Below are 19267 nucleotides of genomic sequence, written 5' to 3' on the forward strand. Positions count from 1 at the left end.
TGTTTGCATCATTTACAGGGGATACCATAAGATACAGTTGTGAATCCTGGGTTTGTGCCTCTGGGTTTTTGCCATCATTTCTGAAGCTCAGAGCAGCTTTGCAGTAAAGCTAGACTATCATTATTACTGTGTAGCTGGTAGGAAGAGTGACTTCATACGCTCATCTGTGTCCAAGAGGAAAAAAAAAAGAGGTTCTTAGAACTAATGGTACTAATCTTTCAGAAAATCCAATTAAGGCTTTACACCAGCTCTTTGAAAAGCGATGCACACAACCTTACTTCTGCAGGAGACACTTCTCACAAGCCGACCCCATGAAAAGGCATCCTACACGCAGGCTTTTCCCCAAGTAGGTACGCGAAGAACAATTTGTAACATGGTTAACGCTTGGCCACACAAACGCCCTCCTTGTCTCTACGGGTTTCTTTGCACCCCTCCGAAACACCTCTCCGATCCCTTCCCGTCATGTTCCCTTCCCTCGTACCTGGGGCTGCGGCTCGTTCCTGCAGGGCTGTGCTGTGCCCATGTCACTAGGCTGGGGCTTCTGGGCCACACGCGAGGAGGGAGCCCCCATCGAGCTTCAGACAGGCTGTCTCCAATGATGCAGGTGGGATCACTGAGACCTACGAGTGTTTAAATAGGCGCTTTGCACATATTTTGCAGTATCTCCCTCTATTTTTACCTTTTCAGGTGTTAGCTGTGCGTCTTTATTATTTTAAAGGCTCTATTACTTGTCATTAAAAACCAACTTGGTGTTTCATCCATAGTGAAAGCCTACAAGGTTTCTCCATAAATTCCTCTCCAATGGCCAGGAAGAGCTGGGCCCAGCATGGCCCGGGGGGTGGCAGCCCCTGCCCGCCACCTTCCTGCCCCACTGGCACCAACGAACGGTGAGGTCTGTGGGACGGGCAGCGACGCCATCCTCACCTTGTGCACTAATCCTTTGCCTTCTCCAGCTGCTTTGCCGGCGGGAGGTGGGGTTCTCTGGCCACTCAGGCCGTATGGTGGACACTGCCAAATTTTGCTTGGCTGTACTTAGTTTTCTATTTTTATCTTCTATGGCTTGTAAAAATGCTTTTAAAAGACTGGATGTGATTCTTCCTTTTCCCGACTGGGTCCACTTCTCCATTTGCAGCAAATTATTATTTTTTTCCCTTTGTCTCCAAAGGGGTTGAAATTAATGGGCTTATTTTAACTTATCTCAAATGAGTATGATTCCATTACCTGGCTGCCTGGGAATGGAGCCTACCAGAAGTTGCTTTAAGACTCTTATTACAGGACCAGTAAGGGGAGCTCAAGTCTTGTTTACAGTCGGTCCTACACTAATTATATCTGCTATCTGTTTGGTCTTTTTCAACCTTGTGCTGTGACCAGAGCAGTGGTACGGACCCACTGTTTCTCTCTGGTGGCGAGTGGGGATTATTCCAAGGTGTGGAGCAGAGGGAGCTGGGAGCAAAGTCTCCCACTCGGTGAGGAGAGCGCACCTGGTTCCCGCGGGTGTGCGGTGAAAGGTACGCGGGTGCTGAGTTAGGCAGCCCCCCTCCCTTCTCCAGGCCCAGCTGGAGGAACCTGTTGACCAGCGCGCAACGAAAAGGAGCGGATTTTCCGCTGAATTCCGCCCAGCTGCGCGCAGTCCACGGGCTGCGAGCCGGGGAGGAGAGAGGGGAGCCATCCCGGCCCGGGGCTGCACGACCACGCTCCCTCGGCAGCCGGGGCCGCCCGCCTCCTCCGCCAGCTCGGGGAACCGGAGCAGCCGCGCTCCCGCTCCGCTCCGCCCGGCCGGGCGCTCGCCTGGAGGCCGCGGTGACGGGCGCTGTGTCCCGGCGTGCCGAGCCGGGCACTCCCGTCCCGCTCCGCTCCGCTCCGCCCGCGGGGGCCGACGCCGGTGAGACGCCGAGCCCAGAAATTGCGGCGAACGCCGGCGGCGGCGCTGCGGATCCGCAGGCCGCGCTGGCCCGGGGCCGCCCCGCGGGCTCCGCTCGCCGCCCCCGCCGCCGGAGAGGTAGCCGAGCCGAGGGCAGGGCGGGCGCCGCTTCCCTCCGCAGCGGGTCACCGGATTAATCATTGCATAGCCCCCGGACCGCGCCGGCGGCGCGGGGCGGTCTCCTCCGCCGCACCTCCTTCCCCGGCAGCCTGCCTCCCGCTCTCCCTCCGCCGCCGCTCACACGGACCGCAGGCAGCTGCCCGCCGCAGCCGCACCTGCCCGCTCTCCCGGCGCCAACTTTTCCTGCCTGTTGCACGCACCGAGTATCCCGCCCGCCGCCGCCGCTCCCGCGGGGATGGACGCCGCGGGGCAGCACGGCTGCTAGCCGGGACGGCGGCCGGCCGGCCGGGGGGTGCTTGCCGGGGCTCTCCGCCCCCACCTCGTCTGCCGCTACCGTTTTCGCTGTCCCGCTCTCTGCGGGTATGGAGGTGCAGCTGGGAGTCGGCCGCGTCTACCCGCGGGCGGGTGGCAGGACCTTCCGCGGGGCTTTCCAGAGCTTCTTCCAGAGCGTCTGCGAGGCTTTCCAGGCGCCGCGGGAGGAGCCGGGCACCAGCCAGCAACCGCCGGCGTGCGCGCCCTGCCCGCCGAGCCCCCCGCCGCCGCCGGGCTCGCCCGCCTGCCTGCCGCCCCAGGAACCCCGCGGCGCCGGGAAAGCGCTGCCGGTTGGCGGCCCGGCCGCGGGCTCGCCCTTCCCCTGCGCCGGCGAGCTGAGGGAGCTGCTGTGCGAGGCGGGAGCGCTGCCGTTGCTGCCGCCGCCCGAGGCCGAACCGGCGCCCAAGGAGGACCCTCTGGGCGACAGCGCCAAGCAGCTCTGCAGAGCGGTGTCCGCTTCCATGGGCCTGGCCCTGGAGGCGCTGGAGGCGCCGGGAGAGCCGCTGCCCCGCGAGGACTGCATGTTCGCGATGCCCGCCGAGCCGCCCCGCGCCCCGCGACCCCCCGGCGGGGACCCGCCGGAGACCCCGCCCGCCCCGCCCGCCTTCGCCGCCGAAGCCGCCCTGGCCGTCGACGTGGCCGCCGGGCCGGGGCTCTACCGCGGCTCGCCGGGGCACGCGGCTCGGCCGCCCACCGCCTTCAGCTTGGCGCCGCCGCCCGCCCGCATCAAGCTGGAGACCCCGCCGGGGCCGGGACCGGCGGCGGGCGGTGTCTGGGGCGGACCGTGCCGCTACGGAGCCGAACTGGCCCCGCCGGGCCCCGCGCCCCCCTGGCCCGCCTTCTTCGCCGAGGAGGGGCAGCTGTACGGGCCCTGCACCGAGCCTCCCGCCGGCCCCTTCGGCTGCGGGCGCGGACCGACCGCCGAGACCGCCGACTTCCCCGCAGACGGCTGGTACCCGGCGGGCCGGGCGCCCTTCGCCGCCCCCGCCGCCTGCATTAAGAGCGAGCTGGGGCCCTGGGCCGAGGGCTACGCCGGCGCCTACGGCGACGTCCGGTGAGTACCCGCGTCCCAACAGCTTCCCGCAGCCCATCGGCATCCCGCATCCCGCCGGCATCGGCATCCTGGACCCGGCATCCCGCATCCCACGGCTTCCCGCACCCCGCCGGCATCGGCATCCCGCATCCCACGGCTTCCCGCACCCCGCCGGCATCGGCATCCCGCATCCCACGGCTTCCCGCACCCCGCCGGCATCGGCATCCCGCATCCCACGGCTTCCCGCACCCCGCCGGCATCGGCATCCCGTACCCTGCATCCTGCATCACACTGGCATCCCGCATCCCACCGGCACCCCTCGCCCCCCCATCCTCCCCGCCGCCTCCCGCAGCTGCCCCGGCAAATGCGGCGGGTCCCCCCCGCCTCTGTCCCGGCTGCCCCTGGCTTGATTCACCTCTCCGGTGTCGGAGCTTTCCCTTTTTACCAAAATGCTGTCACTTGTGCTGGGCAAGATTGTGCCAGAAATACTGCGCTAAGCTCCTGGTGTTCTCCACCACCCCCTTTATGGGTTTGTCTCGTTTTGTTATGCGTCTGTTATACCCCTTCTCTCGGCTGCTCTAAGTGTGTGGGAATCAGGATGCCGCGCTTCGAGCACAGACCAATACTGAGAGTAAGTTAAAATTCTCCCTGCACTTTGCTGTCACACGAGCTAGCTGTGCAGAACATGCTGCAACTGCTGAATGTATAGGCAGAGAAATACTGCATGTGCTTTGAATCTCAGTTTTAAGTACAGATAGAAGATACATTTTGAAGTAGATAGAAGAATATTTAGGAGTACGGCAAAGGCAGAAGAGTTCATGTGTTTGAAAAGAAGGATTTGATCAGAAGTAATTTTTTCTGGTGGATTAACCTCAAAAAAAGGAGATTAATTGTCTCTGTAAAATAAGTATACGCAAACAGTGGGCATACTGCATCATCACCTTCCATCATGGCAAAATCCATTACTGTGTGAGAGAATCACTGCAGCTGATAGAAATGGGAGGGAGAACATGAATGCAAAAGGATTTTTCTGCTGGCTCGGAGGTAGCCCCAGCCACAGGTGGCTGGTAGCAGCCTCGGCCGGGGTTTGCATCGCTGGAGTTTCACATCCATATGCTCACCCTGTGGTACTCTGCGTGATGGGAGCAAAGATTAAAACAAACTGATTTTTCCCTTTAAATTAGCACAGGGCAAAGGCATCACACTCCTGCTTCTGTGCCTGTTTTGCGGCTTTAAAATGCTCCCAGCTTTGTTTGGGCAGTGTAGTAATTATCATCCACACAACTGTTTACTTGGGAATTTTATGAAGAAGTTGAGGGCTTCACAAAAAAAAGGGTTAAAAATAAGGAAAGGACCAAATGAGTGTCGTACCGGTGGCGGGAGTTGTGTGTACCCTGTGTATCTTCCTCTGGAGCCTGGATAAATCTCTGCTGAAATCAGTGCAGAGTGAGCAGGGATGAGTGAAGTTGGAAAAGTTCAACTGCCGAAATGCAGTCAATGGATGATGCAGGTTCTTGATAGCAAAAGGTTGTAATGGTTTGTTTGCCTGCGAAGCCCGTGCGATAGAGCCCCGCACAGATAGGGAATATTGTGCTAAGGAGAAGAGGTTTGGGCTTCCGTGGTGGTCAGCGGGCAGTCCTGTGGGCTGGACCTGGGCAGAAGGTAAATTTTCCCCGAGCCTTGCCATAGAGATAAATGATGCCTCCCTTATACCTGTGGGAAATGCTGTATCCTCCTCTTCCTTGCGGCTCCGTTCAGTGTTGTGTCCATGTCCCTGCTTCCCCTGGCACAGCAGCTCCGAGGGGACCTGGGCTCCTGCTGGCAGACTTCTTGCAGGGATCAGCGGAGTCGGAGCTGGCACAGAGAGCTTTTAAAATACCATTATCTTGTCCTTTGAACTACATTGCTCGTACAGCGTTACCTAGCTGCTGCGAGTGAGCGACGGGACTGGCGGTATTTATACCCCTCTCTGTGCTTGGATGTGACTTTAAAACGCTGTAAGGAAAGCAGAACGCTCCATTGTGGTCTGTCTAAAGCTGTGCGGGTTAATTGCTGCCAGGTTTCTATTTCATCCCAGCATAGTCTCCATTAACTTTACAGCGCGGTGCCTATCAATTGCCATGGCTTTTGATTTTCTCCTAGACAGGCAGCGGTGCCGGTGCAGTGAGCAGCCTCTGCTGCAGCTGGAGCTGATGGCAGCAGATCGTGTACCAGCTTCCCAGGCAGCAGCGCTCGTACGGAAAGAGGGTCATGGGAGCTAAAACGCTTTGTAGTGAAGTTTCCTCAGGACGGTCTGCTTTGGACCTGTACTCCCCTGGTATCTTCTAGTGCTAGGTTTAAGTTCCTGCCCTACGTGGCGTTGCACAGAAAGCTTTACCCTCTCAGCCTCACAAAGTGTAGTCTCAGCGTTTTCTTGAAGGGCACCACTGTGGGCTCGCTGCAGCTTTACCAGCCTGAGGAGATCAGCGTTCCAGATCCCCGTGCCGCTGCAGTGCTGGCAGCTGCAGATGCAGCCCAGTCTTCGTTGAAGACGAATATGGAGCATTTTAAGGTGTGTTGATCCTAGCTCTTTCCCTTTGTGAACAGTCCTGCTTTGGGCTGGCAGGGCTGCATCTCTTCCCTCCAAAGTGAAGCTCTCTTCAAAACCCTGTCTCTGCTCTGGTGCAGTCTGGGTTGGCGTAGATTGGTATTTTTGAAGTTAGAGACAACCCCCGGCCTCCCTTCGTATATGACACTAAAGCACGAACAGTTTCTTACTATTTTGGGGGAGTTGTTTACATTTTCCCTTCATGTAAACTACTATTGATTTGGGTTTTGGGGTTCCTAGTAGCAGAGTTTAACTCTAAAGCCGTGAGAAAGGGGGACTGGGCTGCTTGAAGGACCATTAATGGAAAATCAGGCGCTGGCTTCCACCTCGGTCCAGGATACAACACGCGCAGCTCATAAAACAAATGCTGTCACCCGCCGGGGGAAGCCGGCACATCCGACAGGACCGAGTGAAGGTGCCCCCTCGGCAGGAGCCGTCCTCGCCGCTCCGTGGCATGGTCAGGGGTCTCCCGGGGTGCGGCGTGGGACGGGTGCTCGGAGCAGCGCCCCTGTGGATCCGCGACTGCTGCCGGCCCCTTGGCGTGTGCAGAGACGGGGTTTGTCTGGGCTTAGAGGCACCGAAACATTGCAGAGGAAGCAAAATAGGCATTAACGCAATTTGAATTAATTTAAAGCTTTTGATATGCTGTACCTGATTTTGCCAGTAATGATTACATATAATTAGCAAATTAATCCAAGCTTTTGTTACACTACAGACTCATAGCTGTTTATCTTCGTGTTCTTGTTATTGCATAATTATTACCAGCAGTCTTTGGTGTGACTAAATAATCAGTTTTAAGGGTGAGACGCGGCATTGATAGAATAAATCCAAGGTTACCATGTCAAAATGACTTGTAAGACCAAAACACAGCACCGGGTTAGTGGTGTAGGTGGTTTAAGCTAAAATGGACTCAAGAAGGAGCTATTACTGAAGCAATGGCAACAAAGGTGATAAATGAATTTAGGGGGGTGGTTGGCTCAGAAAAATCTAGCTGTCCATGTAGTTTCAGACTTTTTTTTTTTAAGTGGCATTTGCTATTACTGCTGCTACCTGTTTGGTATCCCTGTGTTTGCTGGTTACGCTTACCTGCAGATTCCTTTCTTTGGTTCGGTTGCAATCAGCTTGGCCGAGCGCCATGTGTTTATGCATCACCTGGCATAATGGCTATATAATCTTGTTGTGACCAGCTATGTAATTGTGATCCTGCTTACAGATAATACCTGTAATAATTTCTACCTACTGAAGGAGATAAGTCTCATATAAAAAGATCAAGGGCAGGTTATTACACTAACAGATGAGAGAAGGCAGGAGGCTGTTCTCTGGGCTGCCCTTGCTCCCAGCTGCCGTCCGGCCGGTGCCCGCCTGGGCGCTGCTCTGGCATCCCCTTCCCCAGGAGAGGTCTGGGGGACCCTCAGGTCATCATTGGTGGGACTTAAAAGCCCTTGGGAAGGGGCTGAGTCCACTGTTGTCAGTATGACCTTTCTGTGCAGGCGAAAGGCGGTATTATGTAAATATTTCTTTCGAAGACAAGCCGTGCATGGATGAATGCTCATTCTGAAGCCTGTCCCTCTGGCCAGCTTCGTGGTCCACAGCTGCTGGTACGGACCCATGGATTGTGAACCTCGGGTGGCTGAGAACGTCATTGACCTGCTAAAGCTTTTTGATGATTCCCGATAAAAGCAGAAGAGAAAGCATTAAAAAAAAAAAGTTCTTCCTCATCACCTTTCAGTTCTTGTTTTTAATTCTTTAGGCTTACACTCCTGTTACCAGGGCTCTCGGCTGGAATCAGGTCCTTCTCCCGAGGCGCAACTGAGGTTTTGCTCTTTTCAGGAGACCTTGGGCATTGTGTTCTGAGGTTTCTGCGTAGGTACGAGTCATTGTGGGGCAAACGCACGCTGTCTTCACAGCACTGCATCTTCCCCAGGTAATGCCCATTTCTTGTCTCCCTTATTTAGTAGGTGATGGGGTTGGTCTCTTGTCAGACCTTGTTTGGAACACCAGATTCCGTATTTTTCCTGATGACTTCCAGATTTTAGGCAAGTCTTGGGTAGCAGCGAGTTCAGTGGTGTACGCTTAAATCATGGTCATCTGTGTTTTCATGTTGCGCCAGGCCAGCTTGCATCGCTGTTGTTCGTCGGGAGTGACTATGCCTTAAATTAGCAGTTAATTTTCCAGGTTGCAACAGAGATCCCAGCAAGTTTACAGCAGGAGAAATCTTTCGTAGGACACGCCTGAAAAGTATCCTGAATTCATGTAGGTGCTTGCCAAGCTGCCTTCAGTCACTGCTAACCGTCGGGCTTCTCACAGTCAAAGGGGGAGCCCAGGGTGGAAGAGGGGACCCCAGATCCTGCGATACTTGGCTGACGGGCTCCGTGGCGTCAGTGGCTGCTGGATCTGGCCACTGATTTAAAGCCTGTAGATCTGCAGGGTTTATAACTGCGTGCGAAAGGTCTCCTGCAGCCAAGTTTTGTCCCTGCTTGCCAAACCAGTGCTCCGCTTTTCCGTGCAGAATCAGATCCACATGGAGCACAGCTGAGTCACGGGTGGCTTCTGGAGTACGGGGCAGGGCCGGCGGGGCTGCCTTTCAAACCGCCTAAACACGGAGGGGAAAGAAGCAGAAGACTCAGGCAAAGCTCAGGAGGGATCAGAGCTGAGCTTTCCCCAGGTTACAGCGTTAATTAAAAGCTGCTTTCATAGGTTCCCTACCGACAGGCAGGAGAAGGCTGTTGCAAATGCAGCACAAAACGCCCGTCCTGCACCAGTGCTGTGTCTGGCTTGGAGAACTCGGGACGCATTTAAAAGCGAATTGGCACGCTACCAGGCTATGGCATCTGTCCTGGCTCGAGTTAAGGTTGTGAAACAAGTGATACACTGGGGCAGGGTAACCAGAGTAGCCGGGATGTTCAAGTTCTGCTCAAAGCTTATTCTCACAGGGTAACAGCGGGCACAGCAAACCCCTCGTGGCCAGGGAGAGCAGCAGAGATGGGCACTGCCAGCTTTCCCCGCGGTTGGTGTGGCCGCTGGGTCACCCAGTGCCAGGACACAGCGGTTGCGGTTCCTTTTCCTTGCTCCTAAGAGTTGCTGTCAGAAGGGTTGTGGCGTGCAAGCCAAAGCTCATTTCTTTTTTTCCAAGCTTAGCCGGTTAACTTGCTTTCATTTCCTTTTGAGGGCGATGATTTATTTAGTGTTTCCCATGAGTTAGTTTTCATTTAAATCAATAAACAAGGTTATCCTTTTTCACATTTAGTCACCTAGACTCAGCCCACGGTGGCCTGAGGGCAGCAAGTGTCCCTTTCTGAGGATGGGCTGTTTGACTTGATGCTGGGTGTGCGTTGGGATCTGCTCCAGGAGCGTGGGTGCTGGTGGGGTAACACACAGAGAGACTGGCTGTCAGAAGACACTCCAGATCCAGGATTGTGGTCCTTGTGTTGACACACTGGCGGCATCCATAGGCATCAAAAAAGCGGCGGTACTCTCAATCCTCACCCAGGTTTGTACTTGCCGGTGCAGCAGCCCGAGTGCGGTGTTGGAGGTGGGGAACTGGGGAACAGCTCTGCCCAAGGGGCTGGCATGGTCCTCTGCCATGCTGTTAAACTGGGGTTTATGTCCTTGGCAACGAATGAAGGAAAAATAACTGTTTAGAATGTTCTTTATTTTCCAACTTGCTCCTTCCGCTCAGTTGATGTTGGTTCTGGAGTTTTCCTAGTGTTTCCGTATACCAAGTTTCATAAAATGGGCTCCCTCTTTCCCCCTCCCTCCTCTGTCTGTCCCTCCCTGTCTTCCCTCTCTTGCCGACTCTCCCACTCTCCAGCTCTCCCTACCTACTGGGAAGTGGAGATGCGTCACCTTGTTAAGGGACAGCTCTGGAGGGCGCACACACGCGGTGTGTTTGTGTGGGACCTGCCTGTCTGCTCTTACAACACAAACCTTCTATTTGCTTTTTTACCCGTTCATTACGAGACTGTTCAAGGGCAGATGTTCCCCCATCCACCTGTGTGCTTTCCCATCCTCTTCTCCCCGTGTCTTGAATTTCTGAGCTCTTACACCCTCTGGAAACTGGTTCCAGCGTCTCATGCTTGATATCAACAGTGATTGCTTCCCCCGCACCCCCACTTACTCTTAAGTGCTGGTTGCAACGAAAGCATATGCTCTACAAGACACTTGGCATGGAAAGCAGTGGCTGAGAACTTGGAAAACTTTACCAAAGAAATAATACATAAAAAGCTGTAATTGGTATTGTTGGGTTTGAATTGTACAAGCATTTTGTTTACTCTGTCCTGTATTACCAAGGGCTTCTGGGCAGGAAGCAGTGGATTTGCCCATGGCAGCTACTCTCCCACTTGTACAGCCTTTACATTTTTTCTGCTGCTTGCGGCATTCACTGGTATTTATTTCTTACGCAGATGCTGGCTGTGCTCTGCGTTACTTCTTACAGGCAGTCTATAGTGTAACCCATTGATTTTCCTGTTCTGAGAACTTCATTTCAGCTGAAGAGAGCTAGTTAAAAAGCGGTAGTCATTCAGTGCTTTTCCTGAGGTCGAAAGGGCAATATATTTCAAAATACTGATTGTGAATGAGAGAGAAGGCGTGTTTTGTAGCTCCCGTAGGAACCTGTGGCTTTGCATATTGCCGTATCTGAAAGAAGACTGCGCCGGTGCACAGCTGCGCCTTTCCACCCACGTTTCCTTCTCGGGAGGCTATGGAGATGGGCATCGTCCCCCGGTGCGGCATCACCCGCTCCCTCGGGACGTGCCTCCTCTGGGGCTGCACGCTGAGCTGGGATAATGGTGCTGCTGCCAGCGGGTGCCTGACAGCGTGGTCACGCTCGGTGACGATCTGTCACCACGCTGCCAAAAGCGCCTGTGGGCATCGTGGCGTAGGAGATATCGGCAGAGGGCAGGGGACGTGCCGTGCCGAGGAGCCCGGGAGCCTCCGACAGGTTGGTGGGCGCTCCTGTCGGGAGCGCGCCACTGCTGCCAGCCTGTCCCTGTGGCATGGAGCTGGCGATTCCTGGAAGTCTCTGGCCCCTTGCTGCAGATTGAGGACGCTGTGGGGCAGTCCCGGGAAGAATTAAAGCAGAAACAGTGTAGCGAGGCGGTGAATGCTGAATGCCATCCATTGCCCAGGCAGCCCCTCCGGATGATGCGCAACTCCCCTGGCCTCCGCTCCGAGGACCCTCCAAGGCCACGCTTAGCTCCAGGCAGGAGACAACAGTTCGCTCTGTGTCCCTTCCCAGGGTGGCACCTTTGAATCGCGTCTCTCAGGCAAACGAAAGGCAAAGGCACCGCAGTACTTCGAGAGCGAATTTCAGACGGGCAGTCCAAGGGAAAAGCACAGTGAAAACTGGAGCCCATCAGCAATCAGTCTGTGCATGGTGCGGGGGGGAGAACAGGCATGCGGGGGAACTGGGAAGAACGCTGGAAATGTTGCTATTTGTTGCAGGAAGAAATTCCGATATTTCTTAAAATGTTGGAAACTTTTTTTTAGTCATATGGGAACATTTTGTTTTGGTATGGTGAAAGCGGTTTAATTTCACTAGGGTTAAAAGTAATTTGTAATAGCGGGTGGTAGTTGAGTTCCATGTATTTTTCTGCCATTCACGTTAATTACATTCTTGTCTAAGCACTGAGCTTCGCTTGCAATTTATAAACTGCTGATTTTAAAATGGCTGTCCTAATTTGCCATTTCTGTATTGGCAATTGGTGTTCTAGTTGGCTTTCAGTCTGTACTTGGCACACTGGCTGGTGCCTGTCTGCTGGGCTGCTTTGGTGGGCTGTTTAGTTAGAAATGGATACTTCCCGCTTGTGATTGGAGGCTAAAATTACAAAGATAAATATAAAAGAAAAAAAATCATATTATTTTATCATCCTGTGGAACGTTTTTGAATTTTTCAAGGGAGCATTTGCTGAAAGAAAACTATTCTGTGGGAGACTTTCTACTACTTTTAGTAAAAACTGTTTGTTTCTGTGAGTTTGATCTCTGCTCAAACAGATCCCAAAGATCTGTGCAGTGGTTGTAGGACTCTGACAGTTAAACACTGGAAATATGTAGCAAAGCACCTTCCCTCGGCAGGTGGAGGGAGGGGATTCTGCCCCTCTGCTCCGCTCTGGGGAGACCCCACCTGCAGTGCTGTGTCCAGCTCTGGAGCCCCCAACATCAGAAGGACATGGACCTGTTGGAGCGAGTCCAGAGGAGGCCACGAAGATGCTCAGAGGGCTGGAGCCCCTCTGCTGTGAGGACAGGCTGAGAGAGCTGGGGGGGTTCAGCCTGGAGAAGAGAAGGCTCTGGGGAGACCTTAGAGCCCCTGCCAGAACCTAAAGGGGCTCCAGGAGAGGTGGGGAGGGACTCTGGATCAGGGAGTGTAGCGCTAGGACAAGGGGTAACGGTTTTAAACTGAAAGAGGGGAGATTTAGATGAGATACCAGGAAGGAATCCTTTGCTGTGAGGGTGGTGAGCCCCTGGCCCAGGTTGCCCAGAGAAGCTGTGGCTGCCCCATCCCTGGAGGGGTTCAAGGGCAGGTTGGACGGGGCTTGGAGCAACCTGGTCTGGTGGGAGGTGTCCCTGCCCAGGGCAGGGGGATGGCACTGGATGGTCTTTAAAGTCCCTTCCAACCCAAACCATTCTATGACTCTATGAAAATGAAGTTCCCCCTTGCACAGGCATTCAGTGCGAGGCCTGGGAGCATCTTTCCCAGTGAGATGCTCCCAGGTGGGGCTGTGGTGTTGGCTGGGACCGTGTCCCCGCTGCGTGGGGCTCAGCCCGCAGCCCTGGGAGCTGCCAGGCTGCACCTTCCCCAAGGCAGCAGGCGGGACCCCAGGGGTTGAGAGAGGGGATGCTCCTCTGCAACAGCACCAGGACAGTGTGATGCAGCTCAGCTGGTGCACAGTAATTTGTGAGTGTAATCTGCACTGCAGTAGTTCATAGAGGTCCTGAGCAGCCTCTGGCCCTTGTCACGCAGTTCCTCAAACCCCTCCTTTGCTGTTACAGCTCACAGACATCTTGACATAATAGCCCAATAAACCTCACACATCCGCATTTACATGAGTTTTTTAAAGGAGGATTTTAGTGTTTGGTATATTGCAAGATGGTTTACATGCCTTGAGAGGTATCAGCTTTACCTGTTTGCTCTATTCCCTCTGCATTCCTCTGTTGGATTTTCGGAGTGTTGGCAGTCTTGAACGCATTTGCAAGTGGAATAAAAACAGCTCGACATCGTAAGCCAGAAGGCAACGCTAAGCAAGAAGCATCAGATGAACCTAGCTGCCTGCCGGGCTTATGAGACATGGTCTTTTCATCCTCGTTTGGTTTATTTCAATATTTTTTTGCAATTTAAAGTGAATTTTCTTTTTTTGAATAATGTTTTCTGCCAAAAGGGACGTCTGCACCAGAAACTGACACAAAATGAACACTGTAAAGTCATCTGGGACAGACCAACCAGCTTGTGTCAGCCGGGAAGAGGCGGCTCTTTGACACCACGTTGAATTGGTGATGTGATGCAGAGGACATAGAATCATAGAATCATAGAATTGTTGAGGTTGGAAGGGACCTTTAAGATCATCGAGTCCAACCTTTAGCCTACCCTGACAAGAGCCACTTCTAAACCATGTCCCTCAGTGCCCCATCTACCCTTTTTTTAAACACCTCCAGGGATGGTGAATCCACCACCTCCCTGGGCAGCCTCTTCCAATGTTTAATAACCCTTTCAGTGAAAAAATGTCTCCTAATATCTAATCTAAACCTCCCCTGATGTAACTTGAACCCGTTTCCCCTCGTCCTATCACTTGTCACCAGGGAGAAGAGGTCAGCCCCCATCTCTCTACAACCTCCTTTCAGGTAGTTGTAGAGGGTGATAAGGTCTCCCCTCAGCCTCCTCTTCTCCAGGCTAAACAACCCCAGCTCCCTCAGTCGTTCTTCATAAGGTTTGTCCTCCAGACCCCTCGCCAGCTTTGTAGCCCTTCTCTGGACACGCTCCAACACCTCAATGTCCCTCTTGTAGCGAGGGGCCCAAAACTGAACGCAGTACTCGAGGTGGGGCCTCACCAGTGCCGAGTACAGGGGGATGATCACTTCCCTAGTCCGGCTCACCACACTATTCCTGATACAGGCTAGGATGCTGTTGGCCTTCTTGGCCACCTGGGCACACTGCTGGCTCATATTCAGCCGGCTGTCAACCAACACCCCCAGGTCCTTTTCTGTCGAGCTGCTTTCGAGCCACTCTGCCCCAATCCTGTAGCGCTGCATGGGGTTGTTGTGTCCCAAGTGCAGGACCCGGCATTTGGCCTTGTTGAACCTCATACCATTGGTCTCAGCCCATCGGTCCAGCCTGTCCAGATCCCTCTGCAGAGCCAACCTACCCTCAAGCAGATCAACACGCCCGCCCAGCTTAGTGTCATCTGCGAACTTACTGAGGGTGCATTCGATCCCTTCATCCAGATCATTGATAAAGATATTAAAGAGAACCGGCCCCAGCATGGGCACCTTTCTTTGTTCTTATCATTACCATTTGCCAGGCGTGATCTCCTCTCACCTTGGATGAACCCATTTCTACACCATATTCATAGGAATGCAGCAATGGCAAAGTTTTCTGCATGGGTACCGGATCCTTTCCAGCTGTTTTTTTTTTTTCTTCAAGAGAGCTAGGAGACAGCGTGCACAAGAGGCAGATGTTCTCTCTCCCTTTTTAGTGGAGCATTTATGCCTGGTAAACAATTAAGAGACAGATAACAGACTCTCTTAATACCTGGCCAATGCAGGCGTGCTATCCTGTCTCTGCTGACTGTCTTCCTCTTGGTGTCACAGCTGTTGGATTGCAAACCAAACTGCCGTATTGCAACTTCTCGTTGCCACCAGGGGTCAAGAGGCAGCTCCGGAGTGCAACTCGCTGGCTTCTGCCAGATGTGTCTGTAGAAGATGTTTGGCAGTGTCTTTCTGAGTCTCTGCTTCAGCTGGATCTTCTCCTCCTCCTGCATGGGCTGGCACAGATACCAGCAGGGAACGCCTGGAAGGTCCTCTCTGGCCACTACAAATGTTCTGCCTGGGAAGCATATGCAGCAGCATGGACTTAGAGGGACCGATAACCTGCTCAGAGTCCTCCTCTATAGCCCAGGCTTCATGGTCCAGTGAGCAATGAAGGGGGGGAGGCCACAGGGCCACTGTCTGGATCTCGCTAGTGTTCTTTTAAGAAGTCTTGAGGACAGCAGTGGATGTGTTACCTTCCAGTATGCCGGTAGGATGTGGTGAGTGCCGAGAGGTCGCACCGCCAGGGGTTAGGATGCTGCCACACCGATGCTGACATCCAGCATTCACCCGTGGGGTGTCCCTGCCCTGCTACAGCTCACATCAGGTGGAAGCACTACCAAATCCGGGTCCTGCTTCCTTTCCCTCTCATCCTCGGCTGCGAGGGCGGACCAGCCAGTACCTCAGTCTGTGCTGGGCCTGGCACGCTGCTCCGTGCGGTTTGGTTGTTGGATGCAGGATGCTGTGCATGTGCGGTACCGTATGGAGCACCGTGTTGCATGTGCGCGTACCATCCCTGCTTCTCTTCTGCAGCCCAGGGGAGCCCTGATGGCTGCAGCCTCCCGCTGCGTGCTCCCTGGGCACTGCAGGAGGTACCCCCCTGCATCAAGTATTGTCACACGTACGGGTCCTTGCAGAAGCTTGTTTTGCTCTGCATAAGAGCTTTAAATTAATTAATAGAAAGTGTAACAGCATGTGACACTGAATATGAACAGTAGGAGGACACAAAGAACTTCTACCTGATACCCAGAAGCACAGTCATTTTCTTGTAGGTTCAGATCTTTTGCAGAGATGGGTCATATGACACACAGCTGAATAAAAAGCCTCATTTATTTGAGGGAGTGAGAAGCAAATCTTGGATTTTACATACCCACAGGGGTGAGAATGATATACTTTCAGTGCCCTCATCACTCACAGTTTTGAGTTAGCACCTAAGTGAGGAGGGTGGCAGGGGCCTCCCCTTGGACGTCCGGAGGCCTCGGTCTCGCAGGCTGCGGTCGCAGAGCGGTGAGCCTTGCTTTGGAAAGAGTTTTGGGGTCCAGGGGTAGGAAGTCAGGTCTGATTGTTGCCAGTATTTGCTCGGAAAAGCTAAAGCCTGTAAAAGAAGTTGGTTTGTGAACTTCAGATTTGCGCTGTGCAGCAGAAAGTATAAATTCTGCTTGGAGAAAAAAAGAGCCTGAGGGAGGAGCTGAGGCGTCCCTGCGTGGCTGGCGGTGCCGCTGGCAGCAGCGGTGTCCTGCTGAGCGGGGCAGGGAGCCCCATCCATTATTGCGCTCATGTGCTGACAGCAAAGGATCCTTGTGATAGCTTGTGGTCCTGGAGGGAATCCCAAGAGCCGAGGCTGAGGCTGCGGGAGGCATTCATCCTCTGCTTGATCTCACGCAGAGGGAGTTAAAGCAGCCGGGCAAGCTGGAGTCTGGTGGGGCGCGTGAGCTGCTCTTGACCAGGTGAAAACATCTCTCTTTCGGGAGGGAGGTGTTTCAGGGCTTGGGATTTACAGAATACACAGCAGTACTGATATAGGGGAAGGGAAAAAAAATGTAGAGATTATGGCCGTTTTCCACCATCCGATGATTCTCAGTATTTTGAGAAGCTGGTTGTGACAACAGGGGGGACCCAAAGGGAAACAGAATATGGTCAACGGCTATTTTATCCTTTTATCCTCCTTTGGCCAGGATGGGGTTGTAGTGCTCTGTCAGTTGGTGTCACCGCTCTGCACCGCCTGCCAGCATCACCGCAGGCTTTTCCGGCTGTCGCCGTGGGGTGGCTGGACGCCGTAATCTGTTCTGCTATCAACGTACAGAGTCAATTGCTCTTCAGCCGAGGAGAGAAGAGTTCGTTTAGATTAGTGAGTCTGTCGCAGCGCTCACAAGTATGAAAAAAGCCCGAGGGCTGCGAGCAGCCCGGCCAGCCCTGTGTGGCCGCGGGCAGTTGGGCACAGCCGTGCCATAGCCACCGTGCCACGGCATCCCAGGGGGGAACGGAGAAATCCCTCCTCAGTAAGTAAAAGGTTGAGGAATACCTCCCTCGCAGGGAATCGAAGGAGTACGGCTGCGTGGAGATAGGTAGTTTGGTGGCCGCATCTGCGTGAATGAGCATTCCTGGCTTTTGAGCTGGAGCGACCTTGTCCAGCCCTGACCCGGCGTCGGAGGCTCCGTGCCACGGAGGAGCCAGGCTCTGTTTGTTTTCCTGCGGTGCAAGAAAGCACTTTGGGTCACTTGGGGGTTTTAACTCAGATGGGCTGCTGTTACCACTGGTCGCTGCGCGCTGTGTGGACCAGAACTGGCTTTATTTTTTAAGAATAATAGTGGTATGAGTAAGCTCATTAAAATAAAAAGGAACTGACCTAGTTGTCATGGCAAAGAGTTGTGATGGAGGTTCTTCATCCATATTCCCTTTTGCTGTATCCACCGCTGTCTCTCTCTCCTCTGCTGACCTGCCTGTGTTGCCTGTGATACTCATCCGCGTCCAGCTACAGCTTAATCCTTCGCCCAGCTCTGGATTTTGGGCAAAGCGAAGGAGAAGCAGCCCCTGGGAGAGCCCCGCAGCGAGATGCCCCGCTCCCCCGGGCGAGTGTCTGCAACAGGCAGCGTTGGCAGTTGCCGCAACGTGTGTTTGTGTTTGAGTCTGCTTTAGAAATAGTCATTATGACCCTGATTCTTCTCGTGACTATTTTTAAGTGAAATTCAATGTATCCTGTAACAGTAATGGAAATACTACCAGTAACAGTACTTTGTGCTTTTATGGCACTTTTCTCCTGAAGCACTTACGAGCAGCGATTCATTTAGCCTCCAGGCAACCATGCAAAATAGGTATTATTCCTTTTCTGGAGATGGAGGGAGGTGAGCCTTTGGCAGCAGTCCCTCAAAGCATATGAACGGCCGTGGGCCCTGGCAGCCGTCGGAGCTGGGCTCCCGGGGGACCAGGTTGGGGTTGGGTTTGTGCTTGATTTTTGGGAGAGAGTCCTGCCGAAGCAGACTTGTGCGCTGGACTTTACGCCCCGTCAATAGTCCCATTTACTTTAGCAGACCCGAGTGCTGTCCTCAGGGACGTCTGACCCCGTCCAGCTCTAGACTCCAGGACAGTGCTTGCAGGACAGGGGTTACGGGAGTGCAGCATCTCACCTCGGGGGACCCGGGCAGGAGCCTCTGCGCGCCCCGGGTGACTGCGCGGGTGGCGGGCAGGGGCAGGCAGGGCAGGCTCAGCCTACAGGCTGCTCTCTTGCTGCTGTTTTTTTCCCGTTTGATGCAATCTGAGCAGAAGCCAGGAAGAGCAAGGTCACCCGTGCTCCTCTGTGGTTTGAAACTCCCCAGCCCCCCGTCTGGGGAGGCCTTTTTAAATAATGAGAACAAAGTCAAACGCTGACATGTCCTCAGAAGCGGTAAGAATGATTTGTCGGGACACAGACCAGAGATTAAATGGTTTTGCAGGAACAGAAATAATCTTAAAAATACAGCCCAGCTCTACAGGTATTTATAGCTGCTGCCCTTTCCCCGGGCAGCAGGCACCTATCCCACTGGGGCGGGAATTGGATGCCGCGCTGCTCCGGGCATCTCAGGTATCCGCACAGGCTGGATTACACCCTGAGCTGGTGGCTTTCCTGTGCAATCAAAAGGTGGAATGGAGCACACCATAATAAATAAATAACAGTCCCCAGTGAAGAGCAGTGGATAAGCCCGTGGTTTTGCTGGAGGGGCTGGTTGGGTGCCTCCATCGCGCTGCCCGGGGACGTGGGGCTGCCGAGGGGCTGCGTGGTGCTAGGGAACACGGTGAGGTCCTCGAGATTGCAGCAAGATGGATGCTGCTTCCAAAGCAGCTCTGAGAGCAAGACATACATCTTGAATAAGGCTTAGCAGTCGGTGCAGAACTGCCAGTATTGGGACACCAGTAGCATTTGTATGGGGCATCCTCTGCTGTGAGAGCGAGGGAACGCTGCCGTCCTGTGAGTTAGCTGGGGAGAGCAGCCAGGCACGTTCTGCTGTACGTAACCATGGTGGACATCGGTGGATCTGCATCTCAGAGAGCTGCGTTCCCTCCAGGACACGTTTGCTGTGTGCCTGGGCCAGCAGAGCCTTGGTCATGCTGTGCAGAGCACGGAGAGCTGCTTCAGCGTGTCCCGGCCACTGCTCCTGTGCTGTGCATGGACATAGTTGTAATGATTTATCTTTGTTTAATGTCTTTAGCCGGCCGTCTTTGACAGGCAGCACTGGGAGGGATATCCCTGGGTGCTGGCTGCCTGATCTGGGGTGTCAGCGCTGCCTGCGAAGCTTGGGGTTAA

At 54.2% G+C, this 19267-nt stretch overlaps 1 protein-coding gene across 1 annotated transcript in view; it reads left to right on the forward strand.

Annotated features, from left to right (window-relative positions):
- The first annotated feature begins 1958 nt into the window (after positions 1–1958).
- AR (androgen receptor) overlaps positions 1959–19267 on the forward strand; it is a 67697-nt gene continuing 50388 nt past the window's right edge. The window contains exon 1 of the mRNA XM_074601114.1: positions 1959–3407. Within this exon, the coding sequence (XP_074457215.1) occupies positions 2404–3407 (1004 nt within the window). The 5' untranslated portion in view covers positions 1959–2403. The remainder of the gene's footprint in view (positions 3408–19267) is intronic.

This window comes from Larus michahellis, chromosome 9 (assembly GCF_964199755.1).
Source record: "Larus michahellis chromosome 9, bLarMic1.1, whole genome shotgun sequence".
Classification (NCBI taxonomy): Eukaryota; Metazoa; Chordata; class Aves; order Charadriiformes; family Laridae; genus Larus; species Larus michahellis.